We start from the raw sequence: 22,069 nt of genomic DNA on the forward strand, positions 1-22,069 counted from the left end.
AATTGTGAAATGAAAAGAAGAGGCTTGTAATCGATAAGTTGGTAATCTTCCTTTCAAAGTCCTTTTCAGACTTTGAATATTGTCATTTGCTGTGGTGTTTATGTTTATGATTTCCTTTTTTTTAATGTATTTTATCTTTTTGAAATTGAAAATTCCAGAAAAAGCACGACAATGCAATAATACCACAGAGTCCAGATATTACAACATCGGAACATCGTCCCCAAAAGTCCAAGTGGTGAACTGGCCTACCTACTATTTAGATCAGGGGCGGAGCTAGAACATTTTATATGAGGGGGATGAAAGGGGTCAGAAGACTTTGGAAGGGGGGCAAAACACCAGAGTGGAAGGCCATTACAAAGAAAATTAATAAAAATATGTACTGGTAGTTCTAACTGTTCATAATTTTTTTTTACATCCAAAAAAGTTGCTTTAGTTATTTTTGCATTGCTTAACCCTTGTGCTATCCTAAGCACTTTAACATTGGGAGATGGGTCATCTAGACCAGGGGTCGGCAACCCATGGCTCCGGAGCCACATGTGGCTCTTTCATCCTTTTGTTGTGGCTCCCTGTGACTTTGGAAAATAATGAGTATTTTATAATAATTAAATTTTATTTTAGTTTGTTCATCTGCTGGCTCCGTACGAAGCGTGCACCACGTCAAAACCAGCTCCCTAAATGAGCTCGTATTTATCGGGCGAGACCTGCAGAGCTGATGGCAGGAGGAGACACGCGGGGCGGCTTCAATCAACACTCCGATCTTCTGCCGGGACTACTTGACGTGCTGAGGGGCAGAGAGCAACTCGCTGATGACAGAGAGTTTGCGCAAGTGTTGCCAGATAGAGTCACAGTTTTCCAGCCCAAAAGTCATCTGAAAACCGCCAGACCCAGCCAAAAACCGGCCAACATAACTTTTGTTCATGTTTTTTTCACACTGGACTGATTTAGCAAAATAAAAGATTTTTCTAAATAAAAGATAGTTCCGACTAATAATAAAATGTGTACAATATTGAATATTTCTTCAGCGGGCCGCCTTCTTCCATTCATTTGCTTAACCCGCTCTATCCCCGCTATAACCTGCGTCCGGCTCTTTCATCCTTGTGCTGCGCTGGAGCGCCCCGACTACCGTATTTTGCGCTCTCTGTGTATAATACACTGAGGAGCGCGGGGGAAACCAACTCTCAGCTGCAGAGGATATGAACAGGTGAACAGGTAGAGAGGAAAAGCAGGTAAAGAGGCGGAGGAGGGGCTTTGGCTTCAAACTCTGTCAGAGAGATGCAAACACGGGCGTCAGATTGAGACGCAGCTTTCACTGCAGGAGTTGAAGCAGAGACTTTCTCTGGGATGATTTTATGAACTCAAACATGGAAACATGATTACCAAGTAGAACTCTTTAAAATAATAAACCTGATCTCCACATTCTCCGTGTCTACCATGCATTGATAAACACATCCCTCCATGCAGCGATCAGACCATAACGTCAGCTGGTGGCTCCTCCCAACGCGACCGCGGTATCATCCTTTAAAGAACATAATGTGCATTTGCAGTGATGTATGTTTCAGAGGATCTCCGATTGGCCGATCTACATGTCAATCAAGTCCTGTACTTCTCAGTGAGGATTTTGATTGGCTGGTGGATTTTTAAGAAGTACCTTTTTATCTTTTCTGGCCCGCGATCTACACTTATGTCCTTGAAGATCGACGTAATGAGCACCCTTGATATAATATATACATGCATAATATATATAATGATGTCAAAACGGGTTATGGCTCCGGGTGCTTTCTTTTCTTTAGGTGTGGTCCCAAATGGCTCTTTGAGTAAAATTGATTGGGATCGGTAAGACCAATGACATTATTGTAATAACAACAAAAAAGACAAAAACAAAACCATTATGGGATGCATGCACACATGATACACCTGTCTTTCTCAGAGGTTATCGTTAAAACTTACTTTATTATCACCGAAACATACTGCTTTGTTTTGTAGGTTAAACTCACAGGAATGCACCCCAATCCAGTCACAACACTTAAAAAATCTCCTGGAGGACGACACACAACAAAGATTCACACTAGGGTTAATATGAATGTCTTCACATCTGCATTCATTTTTAGTTTAATGTAAACTGAATCTAGAGCTGCTTCAGTGAATGGCCCAACACCAAGCTTTACTTACTGATTCCCAAGACGACTAACTGGATGAACAAAACATTATTCAGGTCTATTTCGGACTCCTGGACTTGCTCTGATGAAATAACTCTAATAACACATTTCTACAGCTTTTTTGACGTGACGCCAACAAACTGCATCCACTGCTGCCACCATAATTATCCTTTAACTGACTCTGCAATGTATCCTAAACACACCTTCACAGCCCTTTAAACATACAGTTTAGAGATGCTAAGAAAACAAAATCATGTAACATCTCCTTCACATTTCCACCCTTTATTTTTTACAACACAAGTTCCCGTAACTGGTTTCCTAAGAAAACAAAGAATTCTTCTGTTCTCAGTTGCATCAGGCTTGGCGATGTCATCCACTTCGGACCGCGTCTGAGAATGGTGACTTTTCACGTTAGTTCTGATCCACGTGTCCCGATTTTCTCATTCTGTGTGGTCTAGAAAATAATAAAATGTAAGTTTGACCTCACCTTTGGTTAGTCATTTATAGGATCTGGTTTATGCAGAAGAAGGCATTCACTCACCACAGTGAACCCCCCGGTCAAAAGAGGAGGGCTAGCTGCGGAAAATCACAAACAAATATGGTTTAACAACGAGAAGGAGACCACATTTTGAAGAAGTTAAACAGCTAAACGCTAATAATGTAGACATTCTTTTAAATAAGGTTCAAGCCAAAAGTAACATTTTATGATGTCCATTCTGGCTTGACTTACTGCAGGGAAGGGGCTTCTCTGCCAGACAGAAGACCACAAAGCACGCCAACACCACTGCCAGCTTCATGTTTTAGGGTTCTACCTCCCGCTCACCAGCAGACGCTTATAAAGTAAAGTGACAGTGCAAAGTTCAGGTGTCCTCTCAGCCCCTCCTCTGACTGAAGGGTCAACATTATACAGGCACAAACAGATGTGTCATCCAGCTGTGAGGATCCATTTTTTAATCAGCAAACAGGATGTAAGTTCAGATGCAGATACAATTTTCCTAAAAGAAACCCACCTCTTTGATGAGTCTATACATGTACCACGTTTTTTTGGAGTCTTCCAGGACGAAGATTCTGACTACAGAAGGAACTTTTTCTCTGTTGCATTAAGGTGTGGAGTGAAACCCAGAGGGGAACAGAGACAAAAAGCTTCAGCTCAGGTTTCTTCAAAAGTAAAGAATACAATCCATCCATCCATCCATCCATCCATTCATCCATCCATCCATCCCTCCCCTCTAATATTATTTATCTTTTCTTCCAGAGTTTTGTGTTGTTCCAATACCCAATATGTAGTTTCAGTGCCAGGGGGGCATGAGGTGCCATTTGGTGTCTCACCTTGAGCCTGCTGGACCTTGCTCTCAATCTCCCAGGTGAGTTTGCCTATGAAACAGGAAGTGGGGAGGATGGGAGAGTCAGTGGTGGCTTCAGAGGTATTGTATTTGCGGGACAGCTCATCAGGTTTGACATTGCAACTGCCCGGACATCCACCTCAATCCGAGGCATCCACCTCCATGATGAACTGCTTGGTGACATCAGGTTGTATGAGAATGGGAGCAGAAACAAAGAGGGACTTGAGTTTCTTGAACGCAGCATCAGCGGCTGGATTCCACGTGTACGTCTTATCGATGGATGTAAGTTGCGTGAGGGAGGCTGCTATGTTGCTGTAATTATGGATAAATCTGCGATAGAAATTGGCGAAACCCAGGAATTGTTGGAGTTTTTTACGAGTTTGGGGTTCCTCCCACTGAGTGACAGCCTCAATCTTGGCGGGATCGGGACGGATGTTGCCTGCTTCGATAATGTACCCGAGAAAAGGGACGGTGGACACGTGAAACTCACATTTCTGGGCCTTGACGTATAAACGGTTCTCGAGCAACCTCTCAAGGACTAGGCGGACGTGATGATCATGCTGAGCAGGATTGGAGGAGTAAATGAGAATATCGTCCAAGTAAACGAAAACGAATCTGTTTCAGAAGTCCCGAAGGATGTCATTCACAAGGCGTTGAAAAACCGCTGGGGCGTTGGTGAGCCCGAATGGCATAACCAGGTATTCATAATGACCTAAAGGGGCGTTGAACGCCGTTTTCCATTCGTCCCCCTCTCGAATGCGTACAAGGTGATAAGCGTTTCTGAGGTCGAGTTTAGAAAAGATTTTAGCTTGCTGGACAGAGTCAAATACGGAGTTAATTAAGGGCAGGGAATATTTATCTTTTACTGTTATTTGGTTTAGCTCGCGGAAGTCTATGCACGGCCGCAAAGTCTTATCTTTCTTTTCCACAAAGAAAAACCTGGCGCCAACAGGAGAGGATGATGGGTGGATATGACCCTGGGTGAGGGCTTCTTGAATATAATTCTCCATAGAGACTTTTTCGGGTCCAGAGAGGTTATACAACTTTCCTTTGGGAAGGGGAGCCCCGTTTAGTAGTTCGATGGAACAATCATGAGGTCTGTGGGGCGGCAGAGCGCTGGCTTTGGATTTAAAGAAAACATTACATGGATCGTGGTAACAGGCCGGAACATTAGAAAGGTCGATTTCTTTACCCTAGTCAGAGTCGGGTACATTAGTGATAGGCATGGCGGAATGCAGACGGGTGCTCCAGTTAGCTATGCGAGATGAGCCCCGGTCAATAGGGGGGTTGTGAGTCTGGAGCCACGAAAACCCCAAGATTATAGGCGTTTGATGAAAGTGCGTGACGAAGAAGTGATGGTATTCACGGTGATTGCAGGAGGTAAGAATGAGAACGGGGCTGGTGCGTTTAGTGATACAAGTGAGTTGCTTGCCCCCTAAACTGGCAGCGCTAACGGGGTTGGCGAGATTTTCGACTGGAAGCGAGAGATCCTGAACGAGACGTTGATCAATTAGGCTGTGTTCAGCCCCGGAATCTAAGAGAGCCTTGAGTTTTTGAGGTTTTTATGACTGATCTTGACAGAAACAAACAAGAACTGGGAACTTTTGACGAGATCCAAATTTTCCCCCGGTGGCCTGTCGGGAGTTTAAACGAGCGCTGCATTGTGAGACCAAATGTCCAGCCTGGCCACAATAGAAACATAACCCCTCGTCGCAACGTTTTTGTCTTTCTTCGGTAGTTAGCTTAGAATGACCGATTTGCATGGCTTCATCAGGACTGTTGGCTGGTGTTTCACAGGTAAATGGTTGGACAACATATACGGGGGGAGCAGGATTAGCCTGGGGTGGCGGTGGCTTACGCTTCTGCTCCGTGAGGCGTTCTCGCAGCCGGACGTCGGATCTCAGGGCGGCGGAGACAAGGTCTTCAAAGTTGTCGGCTTCTGGCTGAGAACACAAGTGGTCCTTAATCCGTTCATTCAACGATTGATAGAAAATTCCTTTAAGAGCTGGATCAAGCCAACCTGCTTCGACCGCTAAAAATACAAAAGTCAATGAGATGGTCGCTTACCGGGCGGTTACCTTGTTTGAGACTCAGTAACCGCCGGATGGCTTCTTCCTGCTTTCTGGGTTGGTCGAACACAAGCCGTAATTCCCCTATGAAGCAGTCGAAGGGAACGTGAGTGATGGGATGGGATGCCAGAAAGGCTTGAGCCCATTGTAGAGCCTTGCTGCGGAGAGGGTTTACAAATAAGGAAATTCTGCTGTGATCGGCTTGGTAGTACCTGGGGGCCTGCTGGAAAATGAGTTTACACTGAAGCAGGAACCCTCCACAAGTTTCAACATTGCGGTAAAAAGGTTCCGGTTGTAGACGGACATTTTCCGGGGAGTGGGGACTTGGGCAGCGGCTGCAGGATTAGCAGATTGACATTCTAGTTAGTTCTATGAGAGTCTGTGTGATGATTTCGAGGCGGCGGAATAAATCCTGCTGGGCTGAAGACATCTGGGACAGGGCGTCAGCTTGATGACTTAGAAGTTTACCTTGTAAGGAGATGGCGTGGCGGAGTCCCTCCGGGTCAGCTGGGTCAGGCGTATGGCCAGTTCGTTCTGTCATGATATTACGTAAGTTCAGAGTGACCCAAATGCTGGAACCCGGAAGGAGACTCGGAGAGCGAGGTAAGTTTAGATGGTTTAATATAACAGAATGTGAGTAATGGTTTCTTCCAGGAGGAGGCGCGGCGGCTGGCTGGAGGAAGACCCTTAAGCTAAAATTCTGGCTTGTGGTTAACGCCAGCTGTAGATAAAGGGCTTAAAGATGAGGTTTACCAGGTTCCAGGGGGTTTAATTCTGGTATTCGGCTTTTTCAGCTCCCTGAGAACTTCAGAGGAAGACATCGATGATAAACCTTCTGTTTTTTCCAGGGAAAAAAAAAGTCACTTTTTTGTTTGTGCTCTCAAGTAGAAGCGTATTTGTATAAGTCAGCATTGTGGGGTTACATATTTATCAGTAAAAACAGGGTTATATAGAAGTCAAATAAAAAAATTATTTGTTCATTAAAGCATCATATGAAAAAAAAAACATTTTTGATTTTCTTATCAGTTACAAATATCATGCATGGATCACCAAAGACTGAAATTAAATTACAGTTAATTTTTTTTTTTGCTTTTTGCAAAATCACTCCAATCTGGACACATATTTGCGAGTCAATAATCTTTTCTTGAATTCCACAACTCTTCCATCAAGGAGCCATCTATAGGGCTGAGGATCCCAAGCAAAGTTTAAAGAAGAGCCCTCTGGACCTGGGCCTGACAAACCAGATCAGGGAGCACATGTGGTTCAGAGCTTGGTTGGAAGACCTTGACGTCAAGGCCCCCTACTCCTCTCTTCAGACCTCCATACCCCATGCTTTAGGTTTCAGCTCCCCCATTAAGCAGAATTCAAATCAAAAGGACAGTTGCTCATTTAACCACGGTTCTGAAAATGTCTACAGCAGAGCCGTCTGACGGTCCAATGGTGGATGTTTAAGCAGCTGACATATCTCGTTGAATCTTGGTCCATGCTGGTCCCTCAGGAAGAGGCGGATCCCACGGCCAGCAAAGACTCCTGTCAAGACTCCTGTCAAGGACCAAGCCTGTCACGAACATCATCGCCAACATCCTGAATCTACGCCGACATCAGAACCTTCGGCAAAATTACAAGAAGCTACAAACCAAGCAAAGAACTTTTTCTACACCACATCCTGGAAGAGAAAATAAATCTGTTAAACTACTTCCTGATTTGAGTTTGCTTACGGGTTCCAGCGTCTGGGTCTGTCACGTCATACACATCATGACAAATTGGTCAGTACACGATCTCTATGAGAGCCTCTGCAGGAACAGAGTCCTGGCAATAGTCGAGGACTCTTCATACCCTCTCCATAAGTATTAACTGTAATCAAACAACAGAAGCTTAAAGAGCACAAGTTTTTTTTTACCACAAGCTCTTAGATTACTAAACAGCGAAACCTAAATCAACAATAAGGATATCAGTAGCTATGTTTCTGTTGTGCAAATTGGATTTGCGATAATAAATTTCCTAATGTAAACATGACAATAAAAATAACCTCACATTTATCGAAAATACATTTTGTGCTTGGAGGAGGTGATTTTTGAGGCGCATCCAAATATAAATATATAGAAAAACTCGTCCAAGTAAAAACTCCAACAGAAAAACCTTTTGGAAATTAAACGAGTCATGTGACCAACAACCGGATGACGATGCGCTTGTTGGTAGGAAGTGGCGGCCTTGGGCGCCGCACAGCGGGCGCCACCAGAGGTCACGTGGAATTGTTGGATCCACAGCTCCTCTGGAAAATCACCATTTCCCAAAATGGATTCTTCTGTAGCCACTCCCACGTGTAAGGAGCTCGCCGCTCCACGGCCTGAAGAAGACGCCTCATTTGATAGATGATGAGCGCTAGACCCGTGGCAGAAATATCAATGGATCTGCTGTCAATCAAAGTATTGTTCCCATCCGTCGCCATGTTTCTGAATGATTTAATGCGTGAGTTGGTTTGTGTTTATTCACATAATTACGTTTAATGGAATCAGTTGAATTGCAAAATCGTGTTTTTTTTAACATTTCTTGAATTTTGATAAAGTTTTGCGCACGTGTGATGGAAACGCAGCTGCTGTTGCGCTTTTTGCCAGATATTTATGAATGGACTTATTAACTGGTTGAGGTAATTGGGGGTCAGGAGAGTTCTCTGATTTATTGGTGTTTTACTAGTATCTTTGATTTTTTTGATCTAGCATTTTCTTTTAATGTTTTTAACTTTCACTCTCATGGTAGGAAACGCCAATTCACTTAGCTTGTGATGCATTCATATGAAGGGCGGGTGACAATAAAGCTTCTATTTTATAAATAAATTTGACCTTTTAATGGATCCAAGTGCTTTCACTTCTGGTAAAAATCCAATTTTAGCAGTAAAATTGCACCATTTGCTGAAGGACATTCTGCACTCATTGAACCATGAAGCTCCACCCTGCATCTCTAAAAGAAGTAAACAGATTGGAGCATTTGAATCAGCGGTGCCTCACCAGCAGAGCCTCTGAAGGGATGTAGAAGATCTGTGCCATGTCGTTTTTATCGTATGGCTGCCTCAGCGCTGCCCTCTGGCCTGGACGCCTCAATGGTTGTTCCCAGATCAGCTAAACACAGTCTGTGCGTCTTCTCTGAAGTCTCCACAACTGAGGCGGCGGCCTCAGACACTGATGCGTGATACTTCTGAAATCTCAGCAGAATCTTTGAGAAATCCTCCAGGGTGAAACTGACAGAGGAATCATTGACATCTCTGTAGCGGTCAGGGATGAAAGACCCCTTATCTGAATTGGGGAAGGGAACCACGCCCAGCAGTAGCTTAACCTCAGCGACCCGATGCATGATTCCGGCACAGAGGCCGTCTTTGTCCTCATCGTTGGCTCTGCAGTATTGATAAAAAAGTGCCAAAGCCTCCTGGCACGCTTGTCTTGCTTTGGACACCGCCTCATGGGAGTCGCCGAGCCATCTGTGGGTGACGGTGATGGAGAAGGCGGCCTTGATAAAGGTGGGCAGCTCCTGCTGGCTGGTGACCAGTTGGTCCTCTGCTTTGGTGAGAAGGCCGATGGCAAACGCCTCTCGTGCCTGCTGCAGGAAGGACTTCCTCTGAGAGTCTGGGCAATCCAGGGAGAAACTGTAGGACAACAAGCACGTCCCCTGAGCGGTCTGGAGAGGAAAGACCACCACACCACATTACCAAATGATGATCAGCCAAAATCACATGCTTTACTTTTTTTACTCTTCACTTTCTCAGAGATTGTTACACTAAAATTAGCCCCCTGTCTTCGTTCTGGGTTTCACCCCCATGCAGTATCATGACATATTCATGTGATTTCATCAATTTCAAATCTGGGGGGTCCTGTGGTAGTGTATTCCATGAATTTGAGTGGGGGGTCACTGATGTGGACATTTCCCTAAATTATCGTTTTCCCACTTCAGCGCAGAGACAGGTCTGTACATTCTATCATTCTTTTTGTCATGGTGTAAGTGTGTGTGTGGTGGGGGTTGTCGGCATTGTGCGGGTTTTAAACAAAGTATTTGCTTTTCTTGTACTTTTGTAATTAAGTTTGATTATGTTTCTTTGTAAAGCACTTTGAGTGAGTAGCTTGCGTTGTAAGAGTGCCCTACAAAATAATGTTTTATTTGGTTTGATTTCAGTGATTGGTTAAAGACCCAACATACTGCAGAATTACCAACATACGGGATGTGAGTTAATATTCTACAAAAACATGGAGAAATACCAGTGCAACCTGAGTCATTATTCTCAGATGGTTTTATTGAGACAATACTTGATCCTCAGTTTTCTTTCAGAAAGGCAGAGTAAAATAATACTAGTTATGATCTTAAAAAAACATTCTAAAGAAAGAGGTAAGACTGTTTGATTGAAGGTAACTGGACTCAGTTCTCCTTGGCGTAAAAACTGAGATAGTTTCTCGGCTCTGCCTCCACGTCCATCACAGCACCAGCACAAAACTCTGGGGGCTCCAGCAGATTGGGATTGGTAATTCCAATGACATTATCGTAAAAACAGAAACAAAACAATTATGGGATGCATGCACACATGATACATTCTGCTTTCTCAGAGGTTATCACCAAAACTTACTCTGTTGCCACCCATCCAAACTCCTTCGTTTGGTAGGATGACCTCACAGGAAAGCACCCCAATTTAGTCACTATACTTACAAAATTTCCTGGAGGACGACACACAACAAAGATTCACACTAGGGTTAATATGAATGTCTTCACATCTGCATTCATTTTTAGTTTAATGGAAACAGACTCTAGAGCTGCTTCAGTGAATGGCCCAACACCAAGCTTTACTTACTGATTCCCAAGATGACTTGGTTGCACAAATACTATTGATCTATTTAGGACTCCTGCACGTACTCAGGAGAACTGATACAACAGCATGATATTAATAACATATTTCTACGGCTTTTTTGACGTGAGGCCAGCAAACTGCATCCACTGCTGCCAGCATAATCATTCTTTAGAAACATGGAAATTAGAACTGACAATGCAATGTATCCTAAACACACCTTCACAGCCCTTTAAACATACATTTCACAGATGCTAAGAAAACTGAATCATTTTACATCTCCTTCACATTTCCACCCTTTATTTTTTACAACATAAGTTGCCATGACTGAAAAATGAGCAAATTTGAAAACACGAGCAAACTGGTTGTTGACGGTGAGCAATGGCTTCAGCATTCTTCTCTTCTCAGTTGCATCAGGATTTGCGATGTCACCCACCTTGGACCACGTCTGAGAATATTGACTTTTCATGTTAGTTCTGATCCACGTGTGCCTCCTCACCTGATTTGTCAGGTAACTTTCCATACCAGTTGTTCACCAGGAGTCCTTGTTCCGGAACAGAAGAGCTGCCCAACACAGTCCGGCTTACCAGAAACGCATCTTGGGGAATCTTCAGAGGTTGGAAGTCTGCCTTTAGTGGGCTCTTCTTGCATGTTCGTTTGGCATCATCGATCTCATACATGGCAGCCTGATGGAGGAGTTGTGGAACAAAAGTAATCAGTGTTTTGATCATTGGACTTTGTAGTCACACATCAGTGTTTGATTCAAGCTCTTTGGTTAAATCCCACTCCGATCATCCTCTGATCTGTTTTCAGAGCATTCCCAGTGAACTTTTAGTTATGACTATTACTGTGATAGGCCCACTGATTATGACTGTTTGTCCTCCATTATGAGAAAAATGCCACAAAGACATCACCTCAAGAATTTTATCCAATTGCAGAAACTGTCTTCACGAAAAAGTCCAGCTTTACGCATGTGGACAAAATTGTTAGTAACCTTCGGTTAATGGTCACATAAATAACTTGAATCGGATAAAGGTACTGTTGGAAATAATCTGTCGCTTTGAGATTACTTTCCTTGTTGCATGTTCAATAAAGTCGAGAAGGAGAAAACCACGGGATTCGACCGGATTAAGTTTAACAAATTTATTCCCTAACAATATTTCTAAAAACAGAGTAAAACAAAATAAAACAGATCATCTGGGTTCCCAAAGTTTCAGAGCTTACACAGCGCCAAATTACAAACGTCTTAAGGTGTCAGCCTGTTGGGAACAAAGAAAGTTTCTCCGTCCAGCTGTTTTTACATCTCGGTTTCAGCCTCCTCCTTCGTAACACAGCATGGCGTCCAGACTCTTCCTCTGGACGCTCGGATTGGCTGGCAGGGAGCCTGCCTACTTCTGTCAGTCCATGTTAGGAGTCAGCATCCGTTTCCCGCGTCTGAAGTCACCTCCCAGACTGACATGGTCCCGCAACCAAATGGCTCATCAGGTGGTCCCCCACATGTGGCCGGATTTACCTAGCATATAGTAGACAATACACCTTTGTTCCCCACACGGGAGCCGATGCCTGTGGCGATTCCCAGGGATGGAAGCAGTCTCAGAGATGATTGATTTATGATCCAAGTCAGACCTACAACCAAATGGCCTCCGAAGATCAAAGACCGTTTTCTCCTGAAGGGGATGAGTTCGAAACTCCAGCATCACAACCTCTTTACATATGCAATGTTCAGGAACCACACACAGTAAACCTGAAGGAAACCTTCAATGAAATAAAGATAAGATAAAAGCCTAGGAGAAATGAGGACCACAAAAAATAAATTCCTTCAGTACTTATAAAAGAAATTCTATAAAACCCCCGTGTTCACAAGTTTCTACGGCCGTTTTTAAGTTTGATGTACAAAACGCATCAAACCAGGTTGACTTTTGATCAATCAGGGACTTGGAGTTGGTAGCAACGTATGGATGGCGTCCCTTTTTAAGTCACGGAAGTGTCATCCATTTGATAATTGGCCATGAAAGAGAAATGAATAATTAATAATTTTGTGCCTGGATGGAAATCTATGACACTAAGTCTTTCATTAAGCAGAATAAAGCTGGCCTGGAGCAAGATTCAGAAGATTTGCACCGCTTCAACATTTTTCATCAAATCTTTTCCTACCATAGGTGAAAGACGTGCTAGTAAACAGCAGAAAAAGAAGAAGAAGAAGAAACCCCTCCTTGCTTGTCCAGTGTGAACACCATGGACCATACTGGAATGTTCACCACTTGCCAGCCGTGAACAGAGCTGAACAGGTTGTTCTAAACCAGCAGGAGTTGAAGTCAGTTGGAGGGCAATTGAAATAAACTGCTGAGGGAGGTTTTTGGAATCAGAGCTTGCAGTACTGATCTCCTGTAGACAGAAAAAGGTGTTTGTGAGTAGCTCACCTCTGTGTAGTGCAGCAGGACATCTGCGGTGAACGTCTGGTTCTGAAAGCTGCCAATGTCAAAGAGCCGCACTCGCTGCCCCACAGCATCGTACAGGTATTTGCCGAATATCCCGACTTTCTCATTCTGTGTGGTCTAGAAAATAATAAAATGTAAGTTTGACCTCACCTTTGGTTAGTCATTGATAGGATCTGGTTTATGCAGAAGAAGGCATTCACTCACCACAGTGAGCCCCCCGGTCAAAAGAGGAGGGCTAGCTGCGGAAAATCACAAACAAATATGGTTTAACAACGAGAAGGAGACCACATTTTGAAGAAGTTAAACAGCTAAACGCTAATAATGCACACATTCTTTAAGGTTGCAGCCAAAAGTAACATTTTATGATGTCCATTCTGGCTTGACTTACTGCAGGGAAGGGGTTTCTCTGCCAGACAGAAGACCACAAAGCACGCCAACACCACTGCCAGCTTCATGTTTTAGGGTTCTACCTCCCGGCCACCAGCAGAAGCTTATAAAGTAAAGTGACAGTGCAAAGTTCAGGTGTCCTCTCAGCCCCTCCTCTGACTGAAGGGTCAACATTATACAGGCACAAACAGATGTGTCATCCAGCTGTGAGGATCCATTTTTTAATCAGCAAACAGGATCTAAGTTCAGATGCAGATACAATTTTCCTAAAAGAAACCCACCTTTATGATCAGTCTATACATGAACAACGTTTCTTGGAGTCTTCCAGGACGAAGATTCTGACTACAGAAGGAACTTTTTCTCTGTTGTATCAAGGTGTGGAGTGAAACCCAGAGGGAACAGAAACAAAAAGCTTCAGCTCAGGTTTTTTCAAAAGTAAAGAATACAATCCATCCATCCATCCATCCATCCATCCATCCATCCATCCGTCCGTCCGTCCGTCCGTCCGTCCGTCCGTCCGTCCATCCATCCATCCATCGTTCCTTCCATTTTCTAAAGTCGTTAAATTTTTGGGGGGACAGAGTTGCTGGGGCCTATCCCAGCTACTTTTGGGTAAACTGTCAAGTTTGTAACCTTGACAGTTCAAGGGTTAAAAATCTTGGATCACTAAGAAACACGGGGTTTAAGGTTTTGTGGAAGCATTCAAAACCACAAACCTTAAGACCAGTTTGAGCTTTAGGGATTTATTTCTGTAATAGTCTCCAAGTTTCACGGATTACAGCTCAAATTTGCAATAGCAACAGAATTTCCTCGGTTATTATAGGTGAAAAACTGTCCTATGGGTTTACCTTGGCCAGTTTGTACTGATAAAATATTTGGTGGTAATTTGTATTTATGTGAAAGAACAATACACTGTAGTTTTTCTAAGCAATTTAATGTAAATTTCATGGAGCACAAGTTAGACTAAACAACTGAGAAGGCAGTTTACAAGTATTTAACAGTTTTTGTGGTGGTACGTGAAATTTGACAAACTGAGACATGAATTTTTATTATCAATTGAAAACTGAGAGCTAAAGTTGAGCATCGAGGAACTCCTTTAGACAATTTCAGAGGAACAGACTAATGGGAGCAGAACACTGTGCAAACTCACAGGTAAGATCTAAACAAATAAAAATACAAATAAAATTGAATTGAATTAAATACAAAAAGGTCAGCAGCAGAGAGGCAACAAGCCATGAATATTCACACTGCCAATCTCCCGTTCCACCAAATCCCAAAGGTTCTCTATTGGGTTCCGTTTGAGTCCAGAGAACTCATTGTCATGTTCAAGAAACCAGTCTGAAATTATTCCAGCCTTATCATGCTGGAAGTTGGAGTTGGAACCAACTGGTACTAAGGGACCCAAAGTGTGACAAGAAAACATATACCAGTGATGCACAAATGTAACTTACAAGGTGTAATTAAGAATTGTGTGAACTAAAATTGATCATCCTAAAATTCTATAATATGGGGTGCCGTCTGTAAAGTGAGACAGTCAGATATTAACAGCAATAGTTTGGGTTATCTTGTGTTATGTGATCTTATGTCACAGCAGCTACCCTTTGTCCTTTTCAAAAAATTCCCCCTTTTCAAAAGAAGTAGTTCTGTGACAGAAGCCACTAGACCTGTTATTTACACAAAGGTCTTTGCACTGAAGATTTGTTGACAGGCCTTGAGTTTTTCTTTTCCTTTGGACATATTTACTTGGCTGAGCAGCTCCTCTTCTAACCAGAAACCATGAAGAGAGACCACATTAAAATATAAGATTTTTTATAGGTTCATTCATGATTTTATATTCTTTGTTAACCTAAAACAGACCTCCGACCGTCAGGACCAAATCTGCTGAAAATTACAAAAAGAAAACCAGTGTCATTGTTATTTGATTTGTTTAATTATTTCCTCAGTTAAATTGATTAGTTTTAAGTAGAATAAATGGTAACGCTTTCTTTTACAGTACAGTACTTACAGTGTACTTAAGTGGTATTTACATGGTACTTATAGTGTAACTACTGGGTACTTTCAGGGTACTTACATGGTACTTTTTATGGAATTTACTGGGTACTTACAGTGTGTTTACATGGTACTTTCTATGGTACTTTACTGGGTACTTACATGGTACTTTTTGTGTCTACTCTGTACTTACATGGTACTTACTGTGTATTTATATGGTACTATTTGGTTTATACCTATGTGGTACATACTGGGTATTTATAATATTCTTACTGGGTATTTACATGTTGTGCAAAGGTGTCTTTTATGGTACTTACCACATGTAAGAAGAAGGTAAGTACAAATAAAGTACCTTTAGGTCTGCACTCGCTGCACGTTTCATGGTATTTACCATGAATTTACCACAGAAACTACCCCTTAAGTACACTGAAACTGTAACTGTAAAAGAAAGTCAGCCCTATTTCCACTCAACTACATGGTACTTTCATTACTAAATACCGGGTATGTTCACTTGAATATTACTTGGTACTTACCCCTTAAGTACAATGAAACTGTACTGTAAAAGAAAGTCAGCCCTATTTCCACTCTATTACATGGTACTTTCAGTAGTAAATGCTGGGTATGTACATGTATTACCTTCCTGTGCAGTGTATATACACACTTGGTCTTCTGACCTCACCACATAAGACAATGCTAACCTGTTGGTAAGGGTAAAGTAACTACATTGTAACAAAAATATACTGGCCTGATTACTTCTTGTAACATGAGGCAAGTTTAAAGAGAAACAAGAGCAGTGAAAACAACAATCTTTAATATGATACGTGTCTGCAGCATACAAAGTCTCATCACAATGAAATAGGTTTTAAGTACATAACAGTTCAAAGGAGAAATCTAAAAAACACATTATTGGCCTGAGGGTCGTGCTTTTTGTCCATCAAAATTCTTTCAGCAGAGTTTGGTAACGGTGCAGGACTTCTTCAGGGTTTGTAACTGCAAGAAAATTCACAATATGAGCTCAAGTGAACATAAAAAGCATAACGACTTTGATGAAATACAAAATAAATTTTACTTATTTAATCATTTCTGTAATGAGTTTGATAAATCTCCATGAATTTTTTTATCGCTTTGACTGTAATGCTTGAAATTAATCAAGTACTATCCTCATTTAAAAACATGATAATAAATTATTCAAAACTTAACTTTTTTTAAATATTGTTCTAAAAATGAACTTGTTTTAATATATATTATATGATGTCAGGAAAATATGTAAAACAACATGGCTAAATATTTACTTTTAACACTAAAAACACCCCGAGTGTGTGTTTTTGTTAAGTAGGTCGGTGCAAGTAAAGTTGCAAATTCCCAGCGCACTTGAATGCAGCACAACTACCCCCAAAGTGAACGTGCAGATTAATCTGGAGAGCCTCGAGGCGCGCGCAACAGTTTGAATTTCTCTTCATCTGGCAGGTAAGCCAGTGTTTTTGTTTTTTTTAAAATATTGGATAAATTACATGTAAATATTTAAACTGATCAAACTTTATAAAGAAGCTAACCTCGTGATTTCAAGCCACTATCTCTCTGTGTTTGAAACGTGACGTAAGAGCATGTCTACCTTACTGCAATAATTTCAGTTATTTCATGTATACATTTTCAAAGTTTGTAATGAAAATCTACAAACATTGTTGTTACTTACCAGGAGAGAGGCACCTGTAAAACAAGCACGTAGCCTACATGATAAAGTCTGTTGTTCTGTGCTCGTTTGACTGAGCGCACGTCTTTCTGGGAAAATCAAAGAAAGGCGTTTATTTAAAATAATGATGACGTACTTCCGTCTTTTTACCGCTTTAGATCAGCTGTGGTGAAGAAGACATCGCAGACGAATCCGTGAAGCCACAGGGGAGTAAGCTAAAGTAAGTTAAATCCTCCAAGTGGACATATTATTTACATTAATGAAGAGTTTAACTGCCTTTTCCCCATTTTCTTTTCTTTCGCCGTTTTTATTTTATTTATTTGTTTATTTTCAAATATGATAGAGACAACAATACCACCCAACAGTGAATGTAACTGTTTGAAAATTAAAACATATTTTTGAGTTACTGTGTTGAATTTGAAATTGCCTATTTATTTCTTTTTTCCTTTTCTTTTACACTGCAATGTTTTTCATGCTAATGCAAATTGTAGGTGCGAATAATATTTATAAAGAAGAAATACACAGCAATTGCCAATTAAAACATTGCTTTTGTCATTCTTTGTCTAAACAAATTAGATTTTTTTATGGCAATTTTGATTTTTTTTTCTTTGATTTTTTTTTGTTGTTCTTGTTTATGTAACTAAAATATAAAGTTGTGAATAATTTATTGTCATGTTCATAAATGAGGATAATTGATTAATTTCAAGCATTACAGTCAAAGCGATAGATAGACAACTTTATTCATCCATTTGGGAGGTTCCCGCATGGAAATTGACAATTGCGATAAAGAATTCACAGAAATTTATCAAACTCATTACAGAAATGATTAAATAAGTAAAATTTATTTTGTATTTCATCAAAGTCGTTATGCTTTTTATTTTCACTTGAGCTCATATTGTGAATTTTCTTGCAGTTACAAACCCTGAAGAAGTCCTGCACCGTTACCAAACTCTGCTGAAAGAATTTTGATGGACAAAAAGCACGACCCTCAGGCCAATAATGTGTTTTTTGGAATGCTCCTTTGTACTGTTATGTACTTAAAACCTATTTCATTGTGATGAGACTTTGTATGCTGCAGACACGTATCATATTAAAGATTGTTGTTTTCACTGCTCTTGTTTCTCTTTAAACTTGCCTCATGTTACAAGAAGTAGTCAGGCCAGAATATTTTTTCACAATGTAGTTACTTTACCCTTACCAACAGGTTAGCATTGTCTTATGTGGTGAGGTCAGAAGACCAAGTGTGTTCATGTACACTGTACGGGATGGTAATACGTGTACATACCCAGCATTTACTACTGAGAGTACCATGTAATAGAGTGGAAATAGGGCTGACTTTCTTTTACAGTACAGTTTCATTGTACTTAAGGGGTAAGTACCAAGTAATATTCAAGTGAACATACCCGGTATTTAGTAATGAAAGTACCATGTAGTTGAGTGGAAATAGGGCTGACTTTCTTTTACAGTTACAGTTTCAGTGTACTTAAGGGGTAGTTTCTGTGGTAAATTCATGGTAAATACCATGAAACGTGCAGCGAGTGCAGACCTAAAGGTACTTTATTTGTACTTACCTTCTTCTTACATGTGGTAAGTACCATAAAAGACACCTTTGCACAACATGTAAATACCCAGTAAGAATATTATAAATACCCAGTATGTACCACATAGGTATGAACCAAATAGTACCATATAAATACACAGTAAGTACCATGTAAGTACAGAGTAGACACAAAAAGTACCATGTAAGTACCCAGTAAAGTACCATAGAAAGTACCATGTAAACACACTGTAAGTACCCAGTAAATTCCATAAAAAGTACCATGTAAGTACCCTGAAAGTACCCAGTAGTTACACTATAAGTACCATGTAAATACCACTTATGTACACTGTAAGTACTGTACTGTAAAAGAAAGCGTTACCTATGTGTTTTGGAAATTAAATATTTAGATCTGGCCTAAATATTTATTTTCCAAAGTAAACATTTAGACTTCGTAACTAATTATGTAGTTGTTAAATAAGCATTAATTCATTCATTCATCTTAATTCGTTTTGTCCCTTTTGAGGTCACAGGGCTGCAGGTCACTTTCGGGTGAAGGCAGGGACATCCTGGACAGGTCGCCAGTCTGTCACAGGGTCACACATATCACACACCCATTCAAACCAGGGGCCTTCTTTCTGTAAGGCACGAGCGCTAACCACTGGCCACCGTGCAGCCTAAATCAATAAGCATTGAAGTCCAAATCAAATATTTGGATAAGAGTTAAATATTTAGCTTTTAAACCTGGATTTACAGTAAACCTGAAGTCCTGCAGGTCACCCACACACTTCACCTTCTACCCAATATTATCGTGAGGACAAACTCACAAACACGATAAACAAACATTTCAACCTGCTCAATAGAGCGACCTCCAGCGTGTTTCTCTGTAATCTTTGTGGATACGATATTGTGACGAGCACATAAACAAAAGGATCGTGTCTATGACATGTACACATTTGTACTTCTATTGCAGCTCATCTTATCGTTTTCATGAGCAGATGGTTAGAGCCCAGCCTGTTTGGAGTTCTAAGAATGTACAGACAGACAGACAGACAGACAGACAGACAGACAGACAGACAGACAGACAGACAGACAGACAGACAGACAGACAGACAGACAGACAGACAGACAGACAGACAGACAGACAGACAGACAGACAGACAGACAGACAGACAGACAGATAGATAGATAGATAGAGGGGCTTGTTTCATGATAGAATGTGGTTTTCTGGATGATCCAATTTCACAGCAGCAGCAGTTAACCTGACCTTTGCCCTTTGGAAAAAAAAGTCCCCATTTTCAAAAGAAGTACTTCTGTGACAGAAGTCACAAGACCTTTTATTTACATACGAGAGCAGAGGTCTTTGCTGAACATTCGTTGACAGGCCCTGAGTTTTTCTTTTTTTTCTTTGGAGACGTTTACTTGACTGAGCAGCTCCTCTTCTAACCAGGAACCATAAAGAGAGACCACATTAAAATAAAAGATGTTTTTATAGGTTCATTCATGGTTTTCTATTCTTTGTTTACCTAAATTAGACCTTGTTTAGTTATTTTGATTAGTTTTAAGTAGTTTAAACATATTTTTGGTTTAGTTTTCCTTGTATTTTCTTTATGGTCATGCATGAGTGTGTGCATGTTTTTCTGCATTAATGGATTTTTGTAAAAGCTGTTGGGCTAAACTGCAAAAAAAAAAAAAAATCTTCTATTTGATTTTTTTCTTTTTCTTTAATTATTGTGAGCCAAATGTGTTTTTTAAAACTGTGTAGAGAAACTCACCACGTTGGTCAGCACATAAAGAGAAGTGTTCTGACAGGATATCACCGCCATCTTGGCTGCCAGTGCAGCTGAAAGAAGACGATGTCGCTCGTCTCCAAGTATTCGCTGCTATAAACGACAGAAAGGACCAAAAATCAGCATCTGTCTTGATGCCAAACCCAGGAAGATCCACTCAACAACAGACTCACAAAATGGATGTCTGGGTTGGTCCTGAAAGAATGGAAGTCTTCATCGTTCATTGACACTAAAATGTTGGCCAGGATACCGAGGGACGTCCCAATGCCCTGAAAGAAGTGGTACTGGTTACAGGGCTTGTGTGGAGTAATATTTATGCCACCACGTTGCAAACAAAATGTTCTAAGGTGCAAATGAGAATATTGAATATTTGCATTCAAATTTTTTTTTGCTTTCACATTTTTTTTGCTATTTCTTTTTTTTGCTTTCAAAAATGCGTTGTGTCTCATCTCACTTTTTTCCTATCTTTGATTTTGCTCACCTAGGTTTCAATTTGGCGGGAATATAGCTGCTCTCAAACAGCCTGCTGATTGGTACAGATCAGGGGTGGCGAACACGCGGCTCTCGGCCAATAAGCACGCGGCTCTTTGCGTCTCATCATATTTTCTATATACTGTGACTCATTTCATAGTTTTTCTTCTTAAACCACACTCAAAACCATCAGCGGGTATTAAAAATACATAATTATAATAAAAGTAATTTGGCAGTGTCAGTGACGTGCGGTGAGGTTAATGGCTGGTGAGGCACTGACGTCATCAGTCAGATTTACAAACATATGAACCATACTGAGTAACTTATTCACCATTTAATTGACAACAGTTAACGTGTTTTGTTTAAAATATCATTTCAAGGTGTTATTTTTTTCATATACAAACTGCAGCATAGAAAAAAGCACAAACGTTATTATCATCTTACCTTTACTTGTAAATAAAGTCCATATGCCGCTCCTTCCTAAGAAAATGACTTGCCGCTTGCTATCACTTATTCTATTGTTCTTTAGCGTCATAATCTCAGGGCTCACCGGCGCCCCCTAACATGAGGCACGAGAATGTCTGGCCTCACCCAGCGGCTTTTTTGCCAGCGTTTAGCACTCAGCACAAGAAACACATCCCTCACATACAGTTATTTATAAAAACAAACACTGTACATCATATACATCTGCTAAATTATGCAAACTCAGCTCATATAGTACAAGTGATTGAACCGACACACAGAGAGACAGCAGTACCGTCTGACTGCATAGGTATTGCGCAATCCAAGGTGAGGCTCAGCGGGCTGGTGCCTCATCGCACATCACTTCTTAGTATCTGAACGGCAAATGCGGAAATTCAGCGATTTTGAAAAGAAAAAACACCCAAAAATGGTACATTTAAATGGAAGATGACTGCAAAGCACAAATTACTGATTAAATATAATAATTGAATTTATTTTTTCTCTTTTCTTTCCCATAATGACACAGCCTCACCTGCCTCTCCTGACTGCACGTCACTGGGCAGTGTGTGTTTGATGCTGCTCCTGACACATAGGTGACCGCCAATCATTTGCCCAATGCCGGAAAAATAAAACTAAACATTTAATGTGCGTGCAGACTGTTACCCTCATCGTCAAAATGGAGAAATTCAGAGTAGAAAGATGAACACAGGACGTTTCTGGAAGAATGGGAAGATTCTTACTTTTTCACTGAACGGAATGGTGTCACTGTGTTTATTATTATGAGTTTTTGGAAGCAGTAAAATTGTTCATGGCAGAAAAGAACAAAACGTATCCCGGGGAAAATGATGAACTCTTCCTGATCTGACACAAATTGTCTCCTTTATGAACAACTTGAAGCTTTTCAAAGTGCACATT

General features: G+C 41.0%; 2 protein-coding genes and 2 long non-coding RNA genes across 6 annotated transcripts; 1 reads left to right on the forward strand and 3 right to left on the reverse strand.

Annotated features, from left to right (window-relative positions):
* Positions 1 to 2,422: 2,422 nt before the first annotated feature.
* Positions 2,423 to 3,196, reverse strand: LOC111946316 (uncharacterized). Of its 2 annotated transcripts, XR_013651160.1 has the most exons (4): positions 3,167 to 3,196; positions 2,887 to 2,988; positions 2,698 to 2,732; positions 2,423 to 2,610 (listed from the first exon to the last, which is right to left on the reverse strand). It is a non-coding gene; the product is annotated as an uncharacterized LOC111946316 (long non-coding RNA). The 2 variants fall into 2 exon arrangements; XR_002871989.2 differs by lacking the exon at positions 3,167 to 3,196 and having other exon boundaries at positions 2,887 to 3,006.
* Positions 3,197 to 8,526: 5,330 nt separating this feature from the next.
* On the reverse strand, positions 8,527 to 20,741 carry LOC144987282 (alpha-protein kinase 1-like). Its single transcript, XM_078936611.1, has 3 exons — positions 20,395 to 20,741; positions 20,207 to 20,314; positions 8,527 to 9,237 (listed from the first exon to the last, which is right to left on the reverse strand). Exons 1-3 carry the CDS (start codon positions 20,668 to 20,670, stop codon positions 8,620 to 8,622), a joined length of 1,002 nt encoding a protein of 333 aa, XP_078792737.1. The 5' UTR covers positions 20,671 to 20,741; the 3' UTR covers positions 8,527 to 8,619.
* On the reverse strand, positions 9,827 to 13,351 carry LOC101174703 (ependymin-2). 2 transcript variants are annotated; one of them, XM_023948859.2, is made up of 5 exons: positions 13,217 to 13,351; positions 13,033 to 13,067; positions 12,811 to 12,945; positions 10,890 to 11,076; positions 9,827 to 10,262 (listed from the first exon to the last, which is right to left on the reverse strand). In XM_023948859.2, the coding sequence occupies exons 1-5, from the start codon at positions 13,281 to 13,283 to the stop codon at positions 10,171 to 10,173; spliced, it is 516 nt and encodes a 171-aa protein (XP_023804627.1). In that variant the 5' UTR covers positions 13,284 to 13,351; the 3' UTR covers positions 9,827 to 10,170. The 2 variants fall into 2 exon arrangements, with proteins under 2 accessions (XP_023804627.1, XP_078792741.1); XM_078936615.1 differs by lacking the exon at positions 9,827 to 10,262 and adding an exon at positions 10,468 to 10,838 and having other exon boundaries at positions 10,916 to 11,076; positions 13,217 to 13,350.
* Positions 17,044 to 18,006, forward strand: LOC144987209 (uncharacterized). The gene is made up of 2 exons (XR_013651086.1): positions 17,044 to 17,114; positions 17,808 to 18,006. It is a non-coding gene; the product is annotated as an uncharacterized LOC144987209 (long non-coding RNA).
* Positions 20,742 to 22,069: the final 1,328 nt, after the last annotated feature.

Source organism: Oryzias latipes, chromosome 18 (assembly GCF_053564925.1).
Source record: "Oryzias latipes strain Hd-rR chromosome 18, Olatipes_Hd-rR_3.1".
Classification (NCBI taxonomy): Eukaryota; Metazoa; Chordata; class Actinopteri; order Beloniformes; family Adrianichthyidae; genus Oryzias; species Oryzias latipes.